The sequence below is a fragment of the Seriola lalandi genome, unplaced genomic scaffold (genome assembly GCF_002814215.2).
Source record: "Seriola lalandi dorsalis isolate HSWRI2012SDOR001 ecotype SW California unplaced genomic scaffold, Sedor1 jcf7180002054353, whole genome shotgun sequence".
NCBI lineage: Eukaryota > Metazoa > Chordata > Actinopteri > Carangiformes > Carangidae > Seriola > Seriola lalandi.
This window is the reverse complement of record NW_019524906.1, coordinates 1,327,433-1,348,587: the sequence shown is the minus strand read 5'-3', so window position 1 is coordinate 1,348,587 and position 21,155 is coordinate 1,327,433. Positions and strand designations below refer to the sequence as shown.

General features: G+C 41.6%; 1 protein-coding gene across 1 annotated transcript; it reads right to left on the bottom strand.

Moving 5' to 3' along the window:
* Positions 1 to 5,294: 5,294 nt before the first annotated feature.
* atp8b3 (ATPase phospholipid transporting 8B3) lies at positions 5,295 to 21,155 on the bottom strand. Its single transcript, XM_023407989.2, has 29 exons — positions 21,124 to 21,155; positions 20,955 to 21,043; positions 20,606 to 20,670; positions 20,081 to 20,172; positions 19,800 to 19,913; positions 18,575 to 18,673; positions 17,866 to 17,927; positions 16,970 to 17,042; positions 16,644 to 16,714; positions 16,348 to 16,439; positions 16,103 to 16,261; positions 14,949 to 15,037; positions 14,666 to 14,859; positions 14,345 to 14,553; positions 13,121 to 13,152; positions 12,835 to 12,991; positions 12,233 to 12,421; positions 11,981 to 12,093; positions 10,620 to 10,787; positions 10,161 to 10,272; positions 9,947 to 10,022; positions 9,725 to 9,848; positions 8,783 to 8,969; positions 8,421 to 8,644; positions 8,222 to 8,305; positions 7,916 to 8,140; positions 6,821 to 6,959; positions 6,450 to 6,580; positions 5,295 to 5,900 (listed from the first exon to the last, which is right to left on the bottom strand). The coding sequence occupies exons 3-29, from the start codon at positions 20,628 to 20,630 to the stop codon at positions 5,658 to 5,660; spliced, it is 3,483 nt and encodes a 1,160-aa protein (XP_023263757.1). The 5' UTR covers positions 20,631 to 20,670; positions 20,955 to 21,043; positions 21,124 to 21,155; the 3' UTR covers positions 5,295 to 5,657.

Below are 21,155 nucleotides of genomic sequence, written 5' to 3'. Positions count from 1 at the left end.
TTCTGGGAGGCTTCATATTTTATCAGATCATTATTCCATTTTTCCATCCCATCTGTTTACAAAAAAAAAAGCTCTTAACAGATGTGATTCAAAGCAAATCTCCTGGTTACTCCCACACAAGGGTTGTCAGTAGCTAACCACCACACTCCGCTGACAAAATGCTACAATAATTAGTGCCAATGCTTACTGCCTTAATGCGAATCAGAGAATATGGTACTAGGGTTCACACACAGCTACAGTGCGCCCCACTGATGACGGGCGGTGTGTGCCATAGCCAACCAACAATCAGCTTTTAACTGAAGTAAAATATACTTTTTTAGTAAAAAAAGAAAAAAAGAATCAGATTTTAAGGCATACAATAACCAAACCTCAAATGACAAAGATACCACACACACACACACACACACACACACACACACACACACACACACACACACACACACACACACACACACACACAGTATGTGTTACAAACAAAAAGAAAATGTCTCCAACACATAACTGGACACATTTTGAAGCAGAAGAAAAAAATCTCTCATTCTATCTTTGGTTCTCTACCTCCTCTTCCCTCTAACCCCATTGCCCCCCTCTCTTTCTCTCTTCCTCTCTATATTGATGCGGGTATTCAATTAGTACCATAGACACAAAGTTTCTATTTCTTGTTACTATTGTGCTCTGTTGTGCGTAAGTAAGGCACCTTGTTGATAAATCAAAAACAAAAAAGGAAGGACTTTTTAAAAGGAAAAAAAAAGAGGGATGCAAGGACCGATGCCAATGAAGGACGTATTTTTTTTTTGCATTCTATGTGAATATAGACTTGGAGGAGACATTTACCATGAGAAAGAGGAAAAAAAAAGAAAAACAGGGAGCTGCTGAAGAGAAGAATAAATGATGGACGCTTTCTCTCTTTTGGCATTTCATGTCAGAACTGTGGTACTCTCAGCCCCCTTTAAGCTGAGCCCCAAGAATGGGGTAAAACGGAGGGGGACAAAACAATGACCTCCAAACGTCCTGGCTGATTCAGTGTGTTTCATTGGAGGGTGGGTGGGGGTTAAAGCTCGGGACTCAATAGTTATCTGTATGGTCTTAAGATGCAACTGTAGCATTTCCAACAATGTAGTTAGATTAGCGGTGCAGATTAGATAAGAGATGGTCATTGTCGAGGAGTTGATCGGGAGGTACCGACTAACTTCACGTTGCTGTAAGCAGTGAGTTAAGGTCGCCAAAGGAAGAAGAGCTAAAATTGATTTGTGGTATACAGTTCAGTGAGCATAGGTGAATAGCTAGATTCAGCTCTAGGTATTAGGCTGACAAAATGGCATTTGTTTGTAGTGAGAACCAATGTGGCTACCTCACTAAGCTGAGTGGTTTGTGAAACCGCCACTAATACCAAAGATACTGCAGCCTACCGGTCCCAAACTGCCTAGGGGGACAAAAAGAAAATAGAAAAAAAAAAAGAACCCCCCTCTTTGCCCAGAACTGTTACAGACAGACAGACACACACATACATACATACATACAAACACACAAACACATACATACATACATACAAACATGTTCGTACTAACAGCGCAGTCAGACTGCATCGTGCCACATAGGAGGAGGTGGCTGCCTTGCAGACAGAGTTGAGTGCCTTTTCCCTTCAACCACGGGTGGGACTGCACTGGACACACACACACATACACACACATACACACACACACACACACACAAACACACACAGCCAGGAGGGTGAATGCATAAAGCTGCACACCCATTTACAAACATGCACTCACACAGACAATGCACCCATAATTGGATGGACAGAAAGGGGGGCCAAAGAGAGGGACGCAGAGTGGGGGCTGTGTCAGCATTTTCTCCCATATTGACTTTCCATCTTGATACACTAGAATACAAGCACTTTATCATGTAGAAAGTCTATAAAACATTTTCTATACACTATTTATTTGAAACAAAATTATATGTTACTCTTTAATCTGTCAGTCTTTGTTTCTGTATCGTTGATCTTCTTCTAGTAGCTCACAGCATTTTTGTGTTTCTTCTTTTTTTTTTTTCCTCTGCCCCGTGCGCTTCTACTCTCAGCCACTTTACCTCTCTCACATCAGAGATATTTTTGTGTAACAGAGAAAGAGGGGAGTAAAAAGGCAGAGGCTCTAAGCGCTCGGAGGGCTGTAGTTATGAAATCTTACCACTAAATGTCTCTCTATCTCTCTCTCTCTCTCTCTCTCCACTGCGTGCAAGCACAGAGGCTGCACTAGAGAAGTGTGGAAGACTCACTGACAGTTTATAGACACAAAAATCTCTCCTCCCTCCACCTTGTCTGTCCAGTCGACCTCTCCCCCTGGCTAGTGCTAAGACTCGGTAGGCGTGTGTTGACAATTAATTCTGAAATACCTCAAAAACCTTTCATGTAAACTTTATGTAATTTAAACTGAAAATAATACTGATAATGATAACAATGATTATGAAACTATGATACTATGATAGTTAGTTTTGGAACTTGTGACTTGAAGCTTTATACTGTTAAATTCCTTTTATTTGTTTGCTCATTTTTCTCGTACGTTCTCTTTGTTTGTTTTTGCTACGGCATGTACTTACTGTTTTCATAAAGGAAAAGACATTGTGAATGTTTCTGTGGAGGGTAACATGAGAAAAGAAGAGACAGAAGAGAAGGCTAGAATAGAGAGAGGGGCAAGAGCTACTCACTTTAGATGTTTAGTTCAAAGCTCTTTCATAGGCAGGTACATTTAAAGGAAAAAAAACAAAAAAAAAAGAAAAGAAAAAGAAATGACAAAAATATGATTTGGGCTGAATTTTAAACCAAAAAATTTGATGTTAAACCAAAGGAGGAATAACCTTTTACTCATTGTTAGCTTTCTTCTGCCTTTAAGTTGTCTTTTCTCTGAAAAAAAAAAAAACAATTTCACAGTTACTTTCGAAGGTTCCTGGGTGTGTTCAAGTGCTCCTGATGTTCTTAGAATATTAAAGACCAGCACCTCCTATTGAAAAGAAGGTGCGCTTTTTTCTTTTGTGCATGGATATTGTATAACTGTATAGAAACCAACAGGAATGACCTGTGATTTTGTGGGGAGAGGAGGAGGAGGATGGAAAGACTTGGGAGTGGGTGGAGAAAGGGTGGGGGATATTTTGGTTATCAAAACAAAACAAAAAAAGGCGGGAGGATTTGGGTTTAGGCGTTGGAAGGGTCCTTGTTTTTAGATTTTCCGTCACTGTTGGATTCACTGGTTGTGTGCATGTGTTGTTGCAACCCTTCCCCTTTCCCCATGTTTCTTTGATGTATATAAATCCAGACAGTAGGGGGCAGTGTGTGCTGGGGGAGGTCAAACTCCTCTCCTCCCAATCAATAGCATTCAATCTTCATTCCTCAGCTTGTGGTCCTCACTCGGGTCCTGAAATGTGTGTCTTGCTTTTCCAAAGACAGGCTGTTTACTTGGAGTTAATCAGAGGGACACACACAGGCCCGAGCGGCCTTGAATATACCTGTATGTTTGTCTACATGCTTTTCTTCAATCTGTGTATGTGTGTTCATTTGTACCTACGTGGAAGACAAAGTGTTTTCTTTTTTATGTTCCTTTACTATGGGTTGCAATATTTGTCATGCGAAGATTTGAAACCATTTCTTACTGACTGACCGACCAACCAACCACAGTAACACTTGGCAACTGATCATCCCACCAGAAATGTCGTCAGCGTTTGCTGTCAAACAGCATGTGTGTGTGTCGTTTCACTGTGGGATCAAATAGGTTGCCAGTGGGGCTGATGTAGACACCCCCAGTCACACTGTGCTCTCCCTCTTCTGTTACCTGTTAATCAATCAGAACCAAGTGTCTTTGTGATGGTAGAAGACAATCAGTTTCAAAACAAGAAAAAAGGTAGAGAGAGGTGCAGGCCAGTGGGAAGGAGGAAGAGCAGGATGTTAGAACAAAATCAAGGGAAAAGAGGTTGTCTGAATTGTGACGCGCTGTAGTGCCCGACTGCCAAATGACTGCCCCGCCCCGCCACCCGTCACGCCGACACATCCATCTTCCACTCCATCACAGCCAGATCTGACTGCAAAGTTCAAGCTCGATGTGATACATGACACTCCGAAAATAAAACTCATTAGACCTTTTAAATTCACTCCCTCCTCATCCCCTGTCACTTTTCACCCTCCTGCCACTCGTAGTGCAATGCAGGAGTACCAAAAAGAAAAAGAGCTGTGGTGCAAAGACCATATTTCCCATCACCTGCCATGATTTCCTGCTAATCTAATGATGATGTAACCAGCCGCGAGGAATAAAAATGGCTCCGGTTGGTGGCTTTTGCACAGAGAACTATGCAAACACCTGACCCCCCCAATCTTAATCGTTGCTGCTGGGTCAGAGTGTACAACCCTCAACCCCCACACTTCCCCTCGACCTTTAGACACTCATATTTTAACCTCCATGACCCCTTCCCCTGCCCCCCCCTGCCCCCCACCTTCCCATAAGCCCAGCGCAGGCAGAGAAACCCCAGTCACTCAGGGTACAGTCGAGAGTGGCTTGGGAATGGGGAGCACTACAGCAGCCCATGTTTCACTAGACTGATGTCGTACTGCTTTACATGAACGCCCCAAACTGCCACTGACATCAAAATGGAGTCCATGTTGACGTTTGCAAGCTGATCCTCCCCGTTCATGGCTCCATTGTTCTACAATGTTTGACTGTCTTTGTCCCCAGAGCCAAGGAAGGGCCACAATCAATGCAAAGACTCTTACATTGTACTTAAGTTTACAAAGTCGTCTGGAGATGGTGGCTTATATTGCACTCGGACAGACAGACAGACACACAAACAGACACAGGCACATGCTGGAGAGGGTGAGTCTGCCTTTTGAGAGTGTTCGCTGAAACCAAAGATGAAATCAGAGGTATGACAATCTGGCTACCAAACCTAGAAGACAATGTTTAGCTCTCCGGGCTGCTCTACGGGTCCTGTGATTCACCGGCAATGTGGACATTCCACCTATTGCACTTAAACACACATATAACATACACATAATCTGACACACACGCTCACACACCGCCACCCACACCCACACGAGAGATAAACCCACTCACGGCGTCTGGTCAGAAAACCTCTTTTCCCTCCTCCCACTGCAGAAGCCGGAGAGCCTGTGGAGGACTTTTAGTTTCACTCTAGTTGAGACTTTTGAGAAGGAAAAAAATCTGAGTAATAACTGTTACAGAAAAATAAAAACTTAAAAGGATAATATGGGTAAAATTGCGTGTTTTGAAATAAATTAACAAATAAAACAATTGTAAAACAAAGCGGTGCTGTCAGTTTATTGTGTTTGGTTTGATCTTTAAAGGGAATCCCCCTGTGACCCCAGCAGATAGAAATTTGATTTTTTACCACAACAGTCTTATACAACAAAGAGGAGAGATGTTTATACGGAGGTAAACTGTCTATGTAAAAGTAATAAACTAGATTTATGGTACATAATATATTTTGTATATTACATTATTTTCTTTAATTGGAAAATAGTAGCCATACAATGTACTGGCTCCACTAAGAAATGCAAAAACAGAAAAAATACAGAAAATATAACAAGTTGCCTTTTTGATTCTGTGTTGCAGAAATGATCTATATATTCACACATTTTCCCATTAAAAACTCCGTCATGTGCGATTCAGGTTTTTATTATTGTACTTCATGTGAATTTGGCCCTGTAAGTCAGGGGGGTTATTACTCGCAGTCACCTTCTCATCCACCGGCAGTGCTGTGCTGCGGATGCAGGTCCCAGAGGTGATCAGACGTCCGGCCCCGGCTCCCTGAGAGAGGGCATAAGAGGAACGGCGGACACACGTCCCTCTTCTGAACTTTGACCTCAGCTCCACGGTTTGCTGGGACACGCAGTGGACCTACATCACAGCCAGGTGAGAGTGACATCAGTGAGCACTTACACATTACAAATGTTTATACATAAGGAAATGATGTCTCAGTAACTTGGTGTAAGGCAAAAAAACTCAAAACATCTCAGAAAAAAAAACCTCACAAGCCCTGGTTCACAATCTCAGTCTTTTTACAGATCCAAAATAACATGAAATGGCATCTAAATTCAGTGTCATATTGAGCTGGTCCTCAAGTCAAACATTTACATTTCCAAACATGTCAACAGCATCTTACAGCAGCAAACAAAGAAGTCAGAAAAGCAGTGAGACGTACACAACCCAAGAATTATCAGTGAGAAAAATACTGAAAATATTATGTAACCATTGGTAACACCTGAGTAAGGCAGCTGCAGCTCGTTTCGGAGACAGCTAAGTTTCCAGTAGTTTGGAAAAAGGCTGAGAAAGGCTGTAAGAATATCTTCATTTCAACGGATATCTAACATCCACTGGTACTGCACCTCTTTCCCTTATTGTCTCAATTGAATTTTTCTTCTGTTTTTTTTCATGCAGTTGTCTCACCTTGTGTTTGTCATGGACGGTGAGGATGACATTGAGGGCATGAGTGGTCACTGAGGGCAAAACGGCTGTCCAGGCTGTGAGCAGAGCTGTGAGCCACACAACTGGATCGATGAAGGCCTTATCAGACACGCCTGACGAAAAGCACACACACAGAGCAATCAAACCTGCTCACAGGCACAGCGGCAGATCCTTCAATTCAAAGAAACCACATTAAATAATCATTGAAATGGACATTTCATGCTGTGGTGTATGTTGTTATCTGTTCTTTTGATATTGTTTGTCTCCATCTGAATCAAATCCAGCAGTCCCTGCAGTAATGGGATGTTAAAATGGCCACAGCCAGGAGGCCTGCAATAAGTAGAGAAGTGTACCAATAAAGTTGTAGTCGCTGGGTGATCTCTGAAACAGGCGGTTGTTGTGGGTGATCCTTGTAAAGATGAAGAACAGCAGCAGAGAGACACACACAGCTGCGATATTGAACTTCGTCCAGTATCTGGTCAGCAGCATAATCTGACAGACAAACAGCGACACTGTAAAGCATGGTACATGTGGACGTATCTTTGGGTACAGGAGTGGTTAAAAACACATTTGTTTCAGATATGATTATATGAATAATGTTAAATGTTGTTCATGTTAAAGGAGATGCAAACTTCTTATTGTAAAATTAAAGAAAATGTAACAACGCAATTCATGTTGACTTTTCTGTATTGGCAAATCTCTCTGCAGCCTTTTAACAGTTTCCAGCCAATTGCAATAACCAACAGACCAACACAACTCAGGTAAATATTAGATTAAGATTGAGTCTCTAAGAACTGAGCAAACCAACTGCCTGTGTGATAGATGACTTGTTATGTTATACCTATATTGTTACCAGAGGCATTTTGTAGCACCTACCAGAATTTAGCCTCTCCAAATTAAAAGAACAGGGGATTTGACGTTCCCTCTGTTATAGAAGGAGCCTTCATCCTCACCCTCTGTTCCAAAACTGGTCTTCTGAACAGTTTAATGGCCACATTAGCAACCTCTGCTAGTTCGCTCCTTTATTTACTGTTCTGATTACTATACCATGCTGTGATAGTGTATGACAGAACACTGTTCAGTAATTTAAATTGTCATTATAATGTGTCTCATTTTTGGTTACTCCAGCTGCAGGTTGAAAGAGTAGAGTTCATCATTTCTAAATGATAAAGTGTAGAGTCACAATAACAATGTTTACTTTTTCCACAGATAATACTTATATGCACATGATCATTTTGATTTCTCTTATTTTGTTTTTCATTTTGTCAAATGCACAGATGTGCCCACAGATGATGTAACAAAATCACATCACATTATGACATTAGATTTAATTATCAGTAAGGCAGTATCATTATTACATTTAAAGAGTTAAAATGTTAAAATATTCCTTGTAACCAAAATGACGTGATATCATCTGTGATTTTTTAAATAGGAAATGTGATCCTGACCTCAATTGTGGCAATAAATGTGGCGGCCATGGAGACAGTGACTGCCATTGTCTGGAGGTCAAAAGCTGTGTTGTAGAAAACTCCTAACGGGATGAAGAAGAGAACGAGCGAAGTGTAGACAGCATACAGGAGCGACAAGGAAAGCATCAGAGGGCTGGAGAGCTCCTGTCTCTGTCCAGACTTGTACAGCTCCGGCCCCTTCAGGCTGCTTTCTGCACACACATCCTACCACACAAAGAGGCAGCCTGAAGTGTTATGACAGAAATATTTATCTGATTAATCAGTTAATAAAAACCTCTGTATCACCTGTTCAAAGAAGGCAAAACAAATAACAGGGGACGCTGTGTAGAAGACTGTGTAGAAAGCGATGAACCATGTCTCATACATAGACTGAAAGAGAGAAACAGACTGGAATAAATGCAAGATGTTTTCTCCATGTTCAACTTCAATTCATTATGTGACTTTAAGGCTTCATGTCATTGAATTTAATTCACATGTGGCTAACCTGAGCACTGAAGCCATTGAAGAAACTAAACCATATGTGCACCAGAGCAAAGCCACAGGTCTTAAACAGGAAGTAGCGCAGAAAGAGGGAAATGCGCCTGTATGACCAGCGCCCGTGGATCAGTAGCAGCCTCTGCAGAAACCTGAACTGGGACAATGCAAAGTCTGCATTCTGCACTGCCTGACCTCCTTCCACTCCTGCCACTCCAACACCAACATGTGCCGCTGGTGGATGACAGCAAGAAAAGACAGGGATCGAAAAAGAGGAAGAGAAATGTAAAAAACATGAACACAGACACAGTCTACAGTTTAGAGCTACAAACACACATTTTCTCTGTCATCTTTCCTTGTCGCCTGACTTACTCTTGATCATGTTTACATCATTGGCACCGTCCCCGATGGACATGGTGACTGAGCTGGTGTGCTTTCTGACCAACGTGACGATGTCAGCCTTCTGTCCGGGTGTTACACGGCAGCACAGCACCGACTGACACTGCTCTGCCAGGCTCATGAACGTGGCGCCCCATTCTGGTCTCTGATCAAACTCTTCCTGGGGTACAAACATCATCATCGAGCAGCTCAGTTTAGGATATATTTGTATGAAATTACCTTTTAAAACTTTAATGGACATTTAGAGGAGTTGCCAACTTTGCTTTTGGGTTCAAGATGGTCTCTGTTTTGAGGTGGCTTTGACATCTCACAGTAGTAATCATTTTCTAAAGCCCCTAAAAAAATGTCACCATAACCTCAAACATTCATGACTAGATATGCAAAAAGCCACAGGTTGGAAAAAGTTCAACACTCAAAAACTTGTCTTTATTTGTTCTGTGTGTGGCTGTATCAGATCTGTCTGACAGTGACTGACTGTGATGACACAAATGTCATCAGATTTCGATTAAAAGTTGCTAAATACCAATTGGTGCATGGTGGTATGTTACATCACAGCAAATCAAATCAGTGAGCACAGAGAAAGAGGCACAGACAGACATATGTGAAAACACCAAAACTGTTGTAACTTGGGCAGAAACTCTTATGTTCATATACAGGAGGAGGCCATCAGGGTCTTTGAGGCATCTTATGCCAGAGTATATTTTTAGAGAAAAACTGATGCCTAAAATCTTATTTTTTATGTCAGTACCCTATTACAATGTAAACAGTAGTAGAGGCTTGTATTTCTGCTTTCAAATGACCTCTGATATAAACAATACAACTTTTCATGAGTCATTTGCAAAGTACATGATGACAGCTATTTGACCATTTAAAAACTTAATAAGCAACCTATTTACTGTAAAGTCCGGAGTTTACCAGCTCAGGTCCAGTGAGGACCACAGCAGTCTTTGCTCTAGCCGTCTCCATGTCTACCGCCCACAGCTCTGTCTGTCTGGCCTTGAAGAAACTGACCCCTGGGTCTGGGGCCTGGAGTATCTGTCTGCAGGGGCAAACACACAAAGATCAATGAGATGGTGTGAGTGTGTGCATGTGTGTGCTTGTGTATTTTTTTTTATTATTTTTTTTATCATTGCTAACCTCAGCTCCTGCCATTCCAGTAATCTGGTATCAGGATCCAGTAGTTTGCAAGAATATCCAATATTCACTGCAGTCTCTATAAGGGTGAAGGAAAGTGGAGCAGAGAAGAGAGAAGCAAAGACTTAAACCATAGTGAGACTTTGTTTTCATGTAGCTACAGCTCAGCATTCAAAATGGTGCCATTCCCCCTTCCTGCTACAGTATGTCACAATACCTTTTTTGTCCCCAGTCAGTACCCATACTTTAAGCCCAGCCTGTTGAAGCAGAGAAATAGTCTCAGGAACGCCCTCCTGAAGCCTGTCCTCTATAGCCGTCACCCCCAGAAGCTACAAAACATGAAAGTAAGCATTTTTACCTTTCCTACAGGATATCAGCTTTATTACATAGAAGCACGAATACAACAAAGAGACGATATGGGTGATATTCAACCTCATAGCATGAAAAAAACATATCGTATTACCTTAAGTCTCAGGCAAACAGGGATTCAATTTTCTTCAAAGAACTATTCTGGCTCAACACGTATAAAACTTAATTCAGGGAAACACAGTGCAGAAATCCTTAAGCACAAGCTTGATTTAAAAGGGTTTTCTGTGCTGGTCATGTGTGTGTTTTCAGTGATCTGCTATACCATTCTAAATGAAGGATTGACAATAAACATAAAAGAAAAGCCCACCTGCAGCTCTCTCTCCATCTGGTCATATAACGTTTCCAGCAGTGCATCACGGTCACAGGTCGCCATGGCAGCAGACTGGGCCAGAGTTTTACTCCACTGCTCCCATGATGCCTCAGGGACAGATCGAACCGCAACACACAAAGTCCTCAGACAAGCCTGAGCAAACAGCTGACAGAAGATAAGTTAACACGTTATTTGATAGGTTGCACATTATTTACTGAGTGATCTTTCAGGAAGAATTGAAGGATCGACAGAGAAAACATGAGACAAACTACTAGTCTCAGTAGGACTAAACCTGAGATGACTGGCCTGATCCTTTCTTTTACTGGATCTTTAATGACTCTCAAACCCTCAAATTGAGGATGTAGTAAAAACAGTTGTGGAACCACTGTAAACAACTGACATAGTTGTGGCCTATTTGCATTTTGCCTAGTGTCAGCAGGTTTCAGCTCTTTATCTGTTTGCTTCTCTCCAGGCTCACATATACAGTATTTTGATACAGCCAAATTTCCTACAAAGCTGTTGTCAGTTACATGTTTTTCTGTTTCTGTTGTCAGACAACAGAGCAGGTTTGAAATGGTGACTGTAACGCAGCCCATTAAGACTACATGTTAACTTCCAACCCATTTCCTGATTTTATAACAGCGATGTCGTCTGACAAAATCACCAAACACATAAGTTAAAGACACAAACTGTGCTGTGATTTTGGCTATATTTACCCATATAATTATCACTCAGAGGGAAAGTTAGAAGCAAGGACATATCTTTCCTGTTTTGTCTCTCACACATTACACACACATGAGGGATCAAACAGTTTTGTTGCAGTCCAGCCAAAATATGATAAGACGGTTGATAACAAATGACAGAAGATATTGTAGGTCCAATTTGACTCACACACATGATCAAGAAGAAGAAACTACAAATTATTTTATGGTGTTTAACCCATAACTGTGCACCTCTGTTTTACTGCTCTTAAAGGAATAGTCAACATTTTGGAAACATGACTATATGTGAAGCTACAGCCAGCAGCCCCTCAGCTTAGCTCAGCATAATGACTGGAAACAGGGGGAACCAGCTAACATGTCCAAAGGTAACAAAATCCTGCTCCTACCAGCATCTCTAAAGCTCACTGCACTGCATCACTGCACTGTTATGTGCAGGATCATTTCTTGGCCGGGCACTGCAATTAGTAAAACTGGAGTTTCACATAATGTGTCATTTTGAACTCTTTAATACTGAATTGGAAACCAAAATATCCTGACATATAATATAGTAATGCATAATATATGACATATAAATTGTAGGCTCAGTAGGTGTACTGTGCAGCACACGCTACTGGTTCAATAGAAACTTTGCTTCACCTCAAGGGATCTTTCTGTCCTTTCCTGATATGCACAGTCCCTCTGCAGTCTCTCCAGGATCACTATGTCCGCCCCTTTACAGTACAGCTTTAACCCACCCTCTGGCTCCCGAACTGGAAAACAACACAAAACCGATACACATAAATTTATCCAGAAAAGATGGTGACAGGGGATAACTTATATGTGTAATTATAACAGAGGTTGAAAGGTGGAAGACATTTTGTTAGTGTGTACTTAGAGGGCCACTCTCACCCAATACAGACATGCGTCTCCTCTTGCTGGTAAAGTCAAGCAGTGCCAGTAGCTGATATTGTCGCGTAACACCCAGCTCAGAGACGATGATGAAGTCTCTTGTCCTTGTCAGGAAGACCCAGCCCAGCTCCCTGGCTGCACCAACAAGAGCCTCCTCATCTGGGGATGCAGCCTGGTAAACTGGAGCCTCTGGAGGAATGGGATCAGCACACAAGTTGGAAATAAACATGTTGTCATTCACAAATGGTCCATTATGCCAGTCACTAGCCTTATCCGTGTGTTTTATTACAGCAGAATCAGACCAGAAGCTTAGTGGTAGAAAGATAACTGTGACAAAATACATCTTCCTTTCAAATTTTTTTAACACTGGACAAGTGGTGTCTGAGATTAAAGTGAATTATCTATTAATTGTAGCACACCCATCAGGTCAGTCAGTGTAATACAAAAACACAACAGAAATAAGAATCACACATCATGATTTCATCAAATATCAGACCAGTGCGGTCAGCTCTTGACTGAGGTTTAACTATTTTATCAGGTGGGGGACGACAGCTCACGTATCTTGATCTAAATCACAAACACACACATATACAAAAGCTCACCTTCCTTCCACTCTGCCATGACAGTGTGACACAAAGAGAGTGCTCTGAGGAAATGTCTGCTGAACGGACACTGCTGTCCTCTGAGTTTCTCCACCAGGCTGGGAGCCGACATGAACAGACCACCGCAGGAGAACATATTCCAGCTTAAGTCCATGGGCTGCACGCACAGAGGGAAAAAGATGGCACACTACATGTTACTGTGCATTGACATTATACAATGTTACAGCAGAAATTCTGATGTAAAAACAGTCATGTAGAGATGATACAAAGATTAATAATATGCTACCTCCACGTCCTCTGCCCTGACTGATGCATCACCTGTGAAAGTAGAAACATATTATACTTAATGAGTTGCAAAAAGCATTGAAAAAGAAAGAAAGAAAGAAAGAAAGAAAGAAAGAAAGAAAGAAAGAAAGACATGGGGGTCTGAAGCAGGAAATGGCTCAGACATACAACATATGGTTGATGTGACTCTGACAAGGTTTCAATTACAGTTTGTCTTCTGTGGGCAGAGCTGGTGTTAAATATTTAGTAGACGGACTCATGGCTGTTGAATATGAGCATGTTAAGCGTCTCTTGTTGTCGCTCTCTTGAGGAATGAGTTTATGTCATGTCGCTTCCCCAGAGTGATCTTTGTTCCACTGTAAGCCGGTGAGGAAACTTTGCTCACTGCTCATTATCAAACCCTGTTTAATAAATTTCACAAAATACCGTGGTGATTAGACAGGATACAATCTTTTAACCTCACACATTCTTGGAGACAAACTGGACGAACAAACTGGACACTCTTGGGTGAACAAGAATATGAAAACGTGTCTCATTGCCACCACTTGTGTATTGCTTGCAAAACTTTTCTTATAATCACAATGAATGGTCTATTTTATTTACCAAAGGAGAAAAGTGTTCAACTTCCATCCCTTTGTTTTGCTAATTCTTCCACCAGTCAGGAGTTCAATCTACAGTATTTAAAAAAAAAAACCAGTAATTTTTTCTATTGAATTGAGCAAGCTCATCTGACTAATTATGGCCTGTTCATGATTTTCTAATTTGAAGATTTTTACAGAACAGGAAAGGTAAGGTTTCTGTTATCTGTCTTAACTTTATAGTGAACCATAGCTTTTTCCTGACATAGCTACATAGCTATAATCAAAGTTGCTTGACGTCCTGTAAATAGGCATTTTGAGAGCATGTTGCATTCACAACTTGATGTACATCTTGTTGAAGCTGGATGCTTAGGTAAAGTAAAAGAGCAGGAGAAACAGGAGAGGAAGGTGATTTTATTTCTTATTAGATGGTGAGGTTGTTTAAAAGTCTGAGTGGTTTAATTTCCAGCTACATGTTCCACATGAAGCCAGATAGATATTTTGTTTTTGTGCCCGCTATGGTTTGGTGTTTTTTTCTAAGCAGGAAAATTAAAATATCAGATAGAAAACTACTTTGTATAATAGAGTAGTAATTTACTGAGTGGAAAATCATGAGACCAATTCATTTTATTAATGTGAGATGTTACCATAGATCTCCCCAGCGATGCAGCACTGTCTGAAGAGCAAACGGTTCTGAGTTAGTGTCCCAGTTTTGTCACTCAGCAGGTATCCCACTTGGCCAAGCTCCTCAGTCAATGAGGTATTCCTGGCCTGGGCCGGTCTGTCTGCCTGCTGCCAATACATCTCTATATCCCAGCCAATAAACAGGCTATGGATCGTGTGGATCACCTCAAACCTGTGGACACACAGCCATGGACGGCACATACAGAGTAAAACAGTATACACACGAACACAAGTGTGCTGAACACATGTATATCGGAGAATGCAGTATTGCAGATGCGACTAACGAGATGTAGAGGGCTATTGGCATGGCCGGGCTGAGCAAGATGATGTAGCTCCAGAAGATGAGGAACCCGGTGTAGACTGGATTGCCGTTAACCACAAGAGCAGACAGAACCTCTGTCTGGCTCATGACCTGACTCGAAAACACGCCGCTGCCGATGGCAAGAAGCAGAGCTGTCAGCAGCACGGACAGGACTATCTGGAGATCCAAAATATAGACAAACACAGTTTATAGTAACTCCACTCAATGCCTCATGGTTGTCATCCCCCTGGCCTTTATCCACTCACCCCGATCACCACTCTGTTGAAAACTTTTTCCGTTCGCGTCGTCTTCACTCTCAGTTTCCCGCAGTTCCTCAGGATCTTAGTGTCCACGCCTGGTACAGAACAGACTGCTATTAGATGCTGTTGCTGCAGTGGCCTGGCCGAGCAAGTCGGGAGGCCATCGTGCAGCCAGAGGGTGAGAGTTCGAGCCCTCGTGTCAGCGAGCATCTGCTGATGTGCCCTTGAGCAAGATGCTGAAGCCCTACCAGCTCCGGGGGTGTCTGACCCCGATGCTGAGAGGTCGGGGGGGGGGGGGGGGGGGGGGGGGGGGGAGAGAGAATTTCCCTTGCAGGGATCAATAAAGTATCACACTATGTTTTCCAGTGGTGTTGTCTCACTCTCAGATCGACTTCTGAAAGACATTGAGTTGAATGTGTAAAAATGACAAAACTGAGAATGTCTGTCATATCTCCAAACTGTCCAAGCACAGAAAACTGATTCCAACTTAGTCCTACAACGACAATAATATGTCAACCTTGGTAGTACTTAATTTAAAGCAGGCTATGTCAAGTGTGTGTAAGGAGGGTTAAGAGTTATAATCAAGCTCAACTGGGATCATACCAATAGACATTCTCTGATGGATGGTATAAAACCCATCTCTGGAAGAATTTGATCTATTGATCTGCTTCACCAGAACTGAAAGGGTCATAACAGTGAGATCCATGACACCTCTGCCAGGTTCAGTAATATCCGATCAATGATCACTTAAAAGACAGGAGGAGCCTGTAATCTGCCAGACGTTAACAGACCCACTCCTGCAGGAGTTAAGTACTGTCCATAATTAGCAGTATAATGTATTCCACATAATAAAATTTGTCATTGAAGCTAGTGGAGGCCACAGTAGAGGGTGAAAGAGGATAGGTGGCCTGGAAACAAAACATTTTGCAATAATCTTATCACTTTTATCGTACACGTTGTGCCATATATCCCTGCTTCTCTTCATCCTCTTTGCATCAGTGTCTAAGTATTAAACTCAACAGGGCAGATTGAGGGTGGCTCATAACCATTTTATGAACAACAACTGTAGCATCCTAGCATAATTTCTCAAGCACAGGAATTCCAGAGAAATCTGTGATGATATCCCCTCTTTGAAACTCAATACATTGTTCTACATGTACCAGTGTATAAGGTCAAGCCATAAGCAAACTCTGTGTTGCGTAGGACTGTTCCCCTCAGGAGGATGTGCTCGTTGTCCAGCAGATGACTCTCTCCTCTCCAGTGCAGCTGGCCTCTGAAGGTGTACAGGCGATTGTTGGGTTCCTCACAGAGCACAACACCTGTAAAATGAGAGGTTACATTTACTTTTTACTCTATTTGAAAATGAACACATTTTGGAATCTGCTTTCTGAATAGAAATCACAACCATCAAAGGCAGCGAGGGTCTCCTCTGAGGGGTGAGAGGTCAGCTCAGCATGTGTAACACCGAGAGCCTGCCGATACTTGAGGTTGGTCTCTCTGTGTGCAGAAACGACAGGAAAAATCCACTACTACTACTACTATACGTATAATCCTCACGAAGCTAATACATCCAATCATATATGCTGTTTATGATTATACAATGAATCAGATGATGAATGAAGAATAAGGTATCAGAATGAGTGATTATAATTATGTAATTATATATAAAAACATAGTGATTACGTTAACTGTGATTCTCACCCATCGATGTCCGCTGTCTCCACATAACACAAACTGTGAGGCTCTGAACTGCACAGGAGGAGAAGATCCGCCTGTGAGAAAATAACAGAGAGAGAAGGTTGAGTGGAAAGTTACTGGGAATACAAATAGAGCTACAGAGCATTTATCTTTCAACTCCTGCATGTTGAAATGTTCTTCTTTATACACATGCTACCTTATAGTGTAGTCTAGCAAGTAGTTAATGCAATCGTATTCTACTTGCACATCAATGATTAATCAGACACTTTGTTTTCTTCAAAACAACTTTGCTGTGTTGTTTTTTTATGTGTATAAATGGTGTATCTCACAGGGATGACTTGGTCTTTGTGGATCCGTAGTACGTCTCCCACACACAGGTCCTTCCACTGTGCCCCGTTGAAACTGAGACACAGAGCACATGAGCAGTAAACACATTTAATAAGTAAAAGTTAAATTTTCTTCTCGCAAATATGGATTACTAGCCTACAAGCACCTCATATGATTTGTAGTTGATCAAATGTAACAACTTACTAAATTTCATATATAAACATGACACAGAGATTGAAAAAAATAGCCGCACAACCAAAATTCAAAACGTGGGACTAAAATTTCCCCAAATTATTATTTAATCAGTAATGAACAAACACTACACACACTTCATGCCTATACTACATCTCAAGAAAGTTCTAAATGTGAGGCAGTGAAAAGGTTGATTTCATCAGGAATGTCTGTAAATACAGGAGTAAACTCTTTGATTATCTATGTGAATATACCTGTAGTGTATATTTTAAAGACATGTCTGGTGGGGCCCTCAATTAAAATTATATCTGTTAATGCTACAAAAACAAAAAAAACAATGCACTATTAATTTTTCTTGACTCCATTTCTCATGCAATTACAACACATTGCCTGTAAGTGTACAAATTCTTCTTTGTGGTTGTCTATTAGTCCACAGGAGAAAACATGACATCGGAAATGAAGATTCTCAGAAACAAGCTGAAGTAGGACTACATCTGAAGATATGAGACGATGTCATCAAGAGTGGCAGTTCCTCCAAAAGGTGCGAAGAATACTCTTCTTTTCCTCTCCTTTGCCCTGCTCTAATGCACGAAGGGACCATCTCAGGATTCACTCATTCACACTTCATTAGAGCTTCATTAGAGGGCTGTTTCAAACAGGACCTGCACTGAGTCCTGAGAGAATAACCCACTGTCTTTGTCCTCACCTCTGGGAGATGAGTACGTCACAGGGTCGGGAGTTAATCTCAGAGTCACTGCGTCTCCTTGCCTGAACCCGAGATTGAGAGAGAGAGAGAGAGTGAGAAAGACACACCGTAAAAGAGAATGAGAGAAGAGAGAGAAAGAGACAGATTGAGAAGCGTGACAAGGATGGAGGAAAAGAGTGATGGACAGGGAGCGTGTGAGAGGGAGTGAGGGTGGCCATGAAAGGTTGAACAGGAGAGAGGAGAAAGGAGAAACGCCATTACCGGGGCTCTACAGTGACACCAGCTGGGAGATTTACACCCTCCACTAAATGATTAGTCAATAGAGAGGGGTCAAGCAAGCGTTTCACCCAGAGCTGTTAACGACCGTAACTCAGTGATGCACTTAACCAGAGAATTCTCCATGCAAAACATCACGCCTGCATTTAAAAGGAAAAGCTTTAATGATAGGAGAGAAAATTAATGCTACTGGGATGACTGGTTCTGTCAATGAAGAGAGGACAAGGAGTCAATGAGGACAACGAAGGAGAGAAAGAGTGCATACATGCTTAAGTGCCAGGTGCATAAATGCATGCGTGAGGCCGGTCGTATATTTGTGTTTTAGATCATGCATTTATGTGGAAGCATGTGCATTCATCGCTGAGGGATATTCCCCCTCCCAGACTCCCCCTGCCTGACAAAGGGGGCACGAGGGAGTTAGTGGCGGTCTCACCATGTCGTTGACGAGGTCTTTCACCCCTCTCACAGAGAGCACCATGAGCAGCGGGATTATAGTGATGTACCAGGGTATGGCTGAAATGGCAGGGACACACTGGAAACAACATGTAAGCATGGATACACACAGAAGGAAAGGGAAATGTAATCACACACATTGTGTACACCATACCCACACAGTGTCTCTACAAGTAATAATAACTATAATAAACAAACTAAACAGCTTAAAGCTATAGAAAAAGATTATAAAATTAATTCAATTTAAGAAAGATGTAAGATTATTTTTACAGACTTCACAAAACAAATGTAATGTATGCTAATATGATCTCTTAGCAGAGGGATTCATGATGTCAGGGTTAAACAGCAAAGTGTCAAATCCATCCAGTGGAACAAATTTCATTGGTTAAGAACATTTTTACTTTAAGAAGACGCCCTGGGGCGGCAACTCTGGTACCATAAAAAAGTTCAAGAGGTGGATAAGCAACCTTTACTTGTCTTTGCATGCAGACAAAAATATTTACTGCATTATTGTTATCCTAGCAGATTACAGCACAAGTAGCTTGCATGATATTAGTTTATTTTATAATCCATTTTTTTCCACTCATTGCTGAGTTAGACTCTAGGTTAATGTCGTCAACGTGATCGAGCTCTTGTTGTACTGGCACCTCTGCTCAGGAACAGCCTGCCAGTTAGTTTTTGGTCTGCTGACACTGTCTCAGTGTCTTTTAAATCAGGCCCTAAAAAACATTTTTATAGACTGTTCTTGACTGACCACTACACTTATTTGTTCACATTATACTGCTCTGTCGTGTTACCAGCATATTTTATTCTATTTTTTCTTGTTGGTTGTTGTTACCTATGTAAGTGTGCTTTTTATGTTCTGGTTGTGCTGATCTGGTCTCATTGTATTTTTTATGATGTCTCCTTGCACTGGAGAGCAGAATCATTATTATAACCTGTATCACATCATGATATAAGGTCAATCTAAAAGAACAAGATATGTGAAAGGAACATGGAAGGCATTATTCCTACGATTTCAGACTGTCTGTAAAGTCAGAGAAAATCATATTTTCTCTTACAATCCCGATTGCGCACTACTTTGTTTTGCTCTTCCGGTAATTTGAGTTATTTGATTATTCTACCGCTTATTTGAAAATAGCTAACTTGAGATAACAAAACATGAATAGACAGAGTGAGGAAGAACAACAGAGCCTTCATCTGACCTGCAACACCATCATGAGAAGGAAGTAGAGATTGGCCACTCGCTGGAACTGTTCAAACAGCGTCAGGGGCAGAAAAGTCAGGGGGGAGTACTTGAAGCTGCGCACCTTATTGTCCTGACAACCAACAAGAAGAGCAACACAGAGTGAGAGAGAGAGAGAGAGAGAGAGGCATAAAGTAAGCATACGTATCAACACATCAACCTGTTTCTCAAGGCATCAGCATGCCAACAGGTGTTAAGGTACCATGTTGAAGGAAGGAAGCTGATGTAGGACGGACTCACAGCGTATCGGCCCCAGCGGAAGCACAAAAAGGATTTCTTCTGTTTGTGTTTGTGGTAGTGGCGGCTGTTTGCCCTCACCTCCCATGAAAGGCCTGTCAGACACACGTTAGTCAGGCTGTTAGTCCAGCTGCATTTGCACAGTGATTTAACGTATCATTTTCATCTGCAGGCAACAGATGGATGTGTGTGTGTGCGCGTGCGTGTGTGTGTGTGTGTTTCTGTGAGTGTATTATTAATATGCAAGTGTATGTAGTGTACTGCTGTTAACCATATCTCAGAGGGATTCTTATATCTGCCCCTTTCTAATAGCATCAAGACACATGATCCCCGACAGGAGAAAATTTCAGTCTGCAAGATACAACATTGAAATTTTGTGTTAATGGATGTAAATTATATTTCATTTTAAATCAAAAACACTATTCACTCCCGTCTGGATAAATCTCAGTGAGTACAGTGAAATAAAGATAGAATGGTCAGCAGGTGAAGTAAAAGGAAAATACAGGATGGAGATCAAAGGTGACATACCAGTTTCCACATTTTCCTTGGCCATGATGTTGGGTGGGTTAGGACGTTTGTAGACTTCTGTTATGCTACATGAGAGAGAAGACTCAGTGAAAGAACTGCTTTTCTACTTCTAATATACATTTATCTGTCTTGTAACTCATTAAGCCGTGTTACCATGATAACGTATATCATAGCAGGCAAAAGGCTATAAATCATTGCTGATCTACACAGACTCAGCTGCCAGTCGTAGCTGCACAAACCTTAGCCAGCGTCTATTAACCACTTCATAACACAAACAAAATACAAAGGTGAATTTAAGGCAACTCTGGGCTTGTTTTCTATATGATGAAATACTGAGAAATGGACCAACTCCTCTGGATGAATCTCTGCTGGAAGCTGTGCGAGCAATCCTGATGAGAGAGAACTGAGACTGCTCGGCTCCGACCATCTGCATCAAAGCTGTGAGAATTCAAAAACAAAGTCATAGCAAATAAATCTGCATGAGAAAAGTTATTAGTGACAGTCACAATATATTTTACCTGTTACTTAATTAGTGTCCAGACCACATCTG

Bases quoted from the DNA above. Each gene is read 5' to 3' on its own strand.
- atp8b3 (XM_023407989.2), bottom strand. From the start codon at position 20,630: ATGGCCAAGGAAAATGTGGAAACTG. The intron at 17,043-17,865 runs GTGAGGACAAAG...TCTGTGTCTCAG, and splicing joins GACGTACTCATCTCCCAGAG to TTTCAACGGGGCACAGTGGA. The intron at 10,273-10,619 runs GTGGGCTTTTCT...CATGTTTTGTAG, and splicing joins AGATGGAGAGAGAGCTGCAG to CTTCTGGGGGTGACGGCTAT.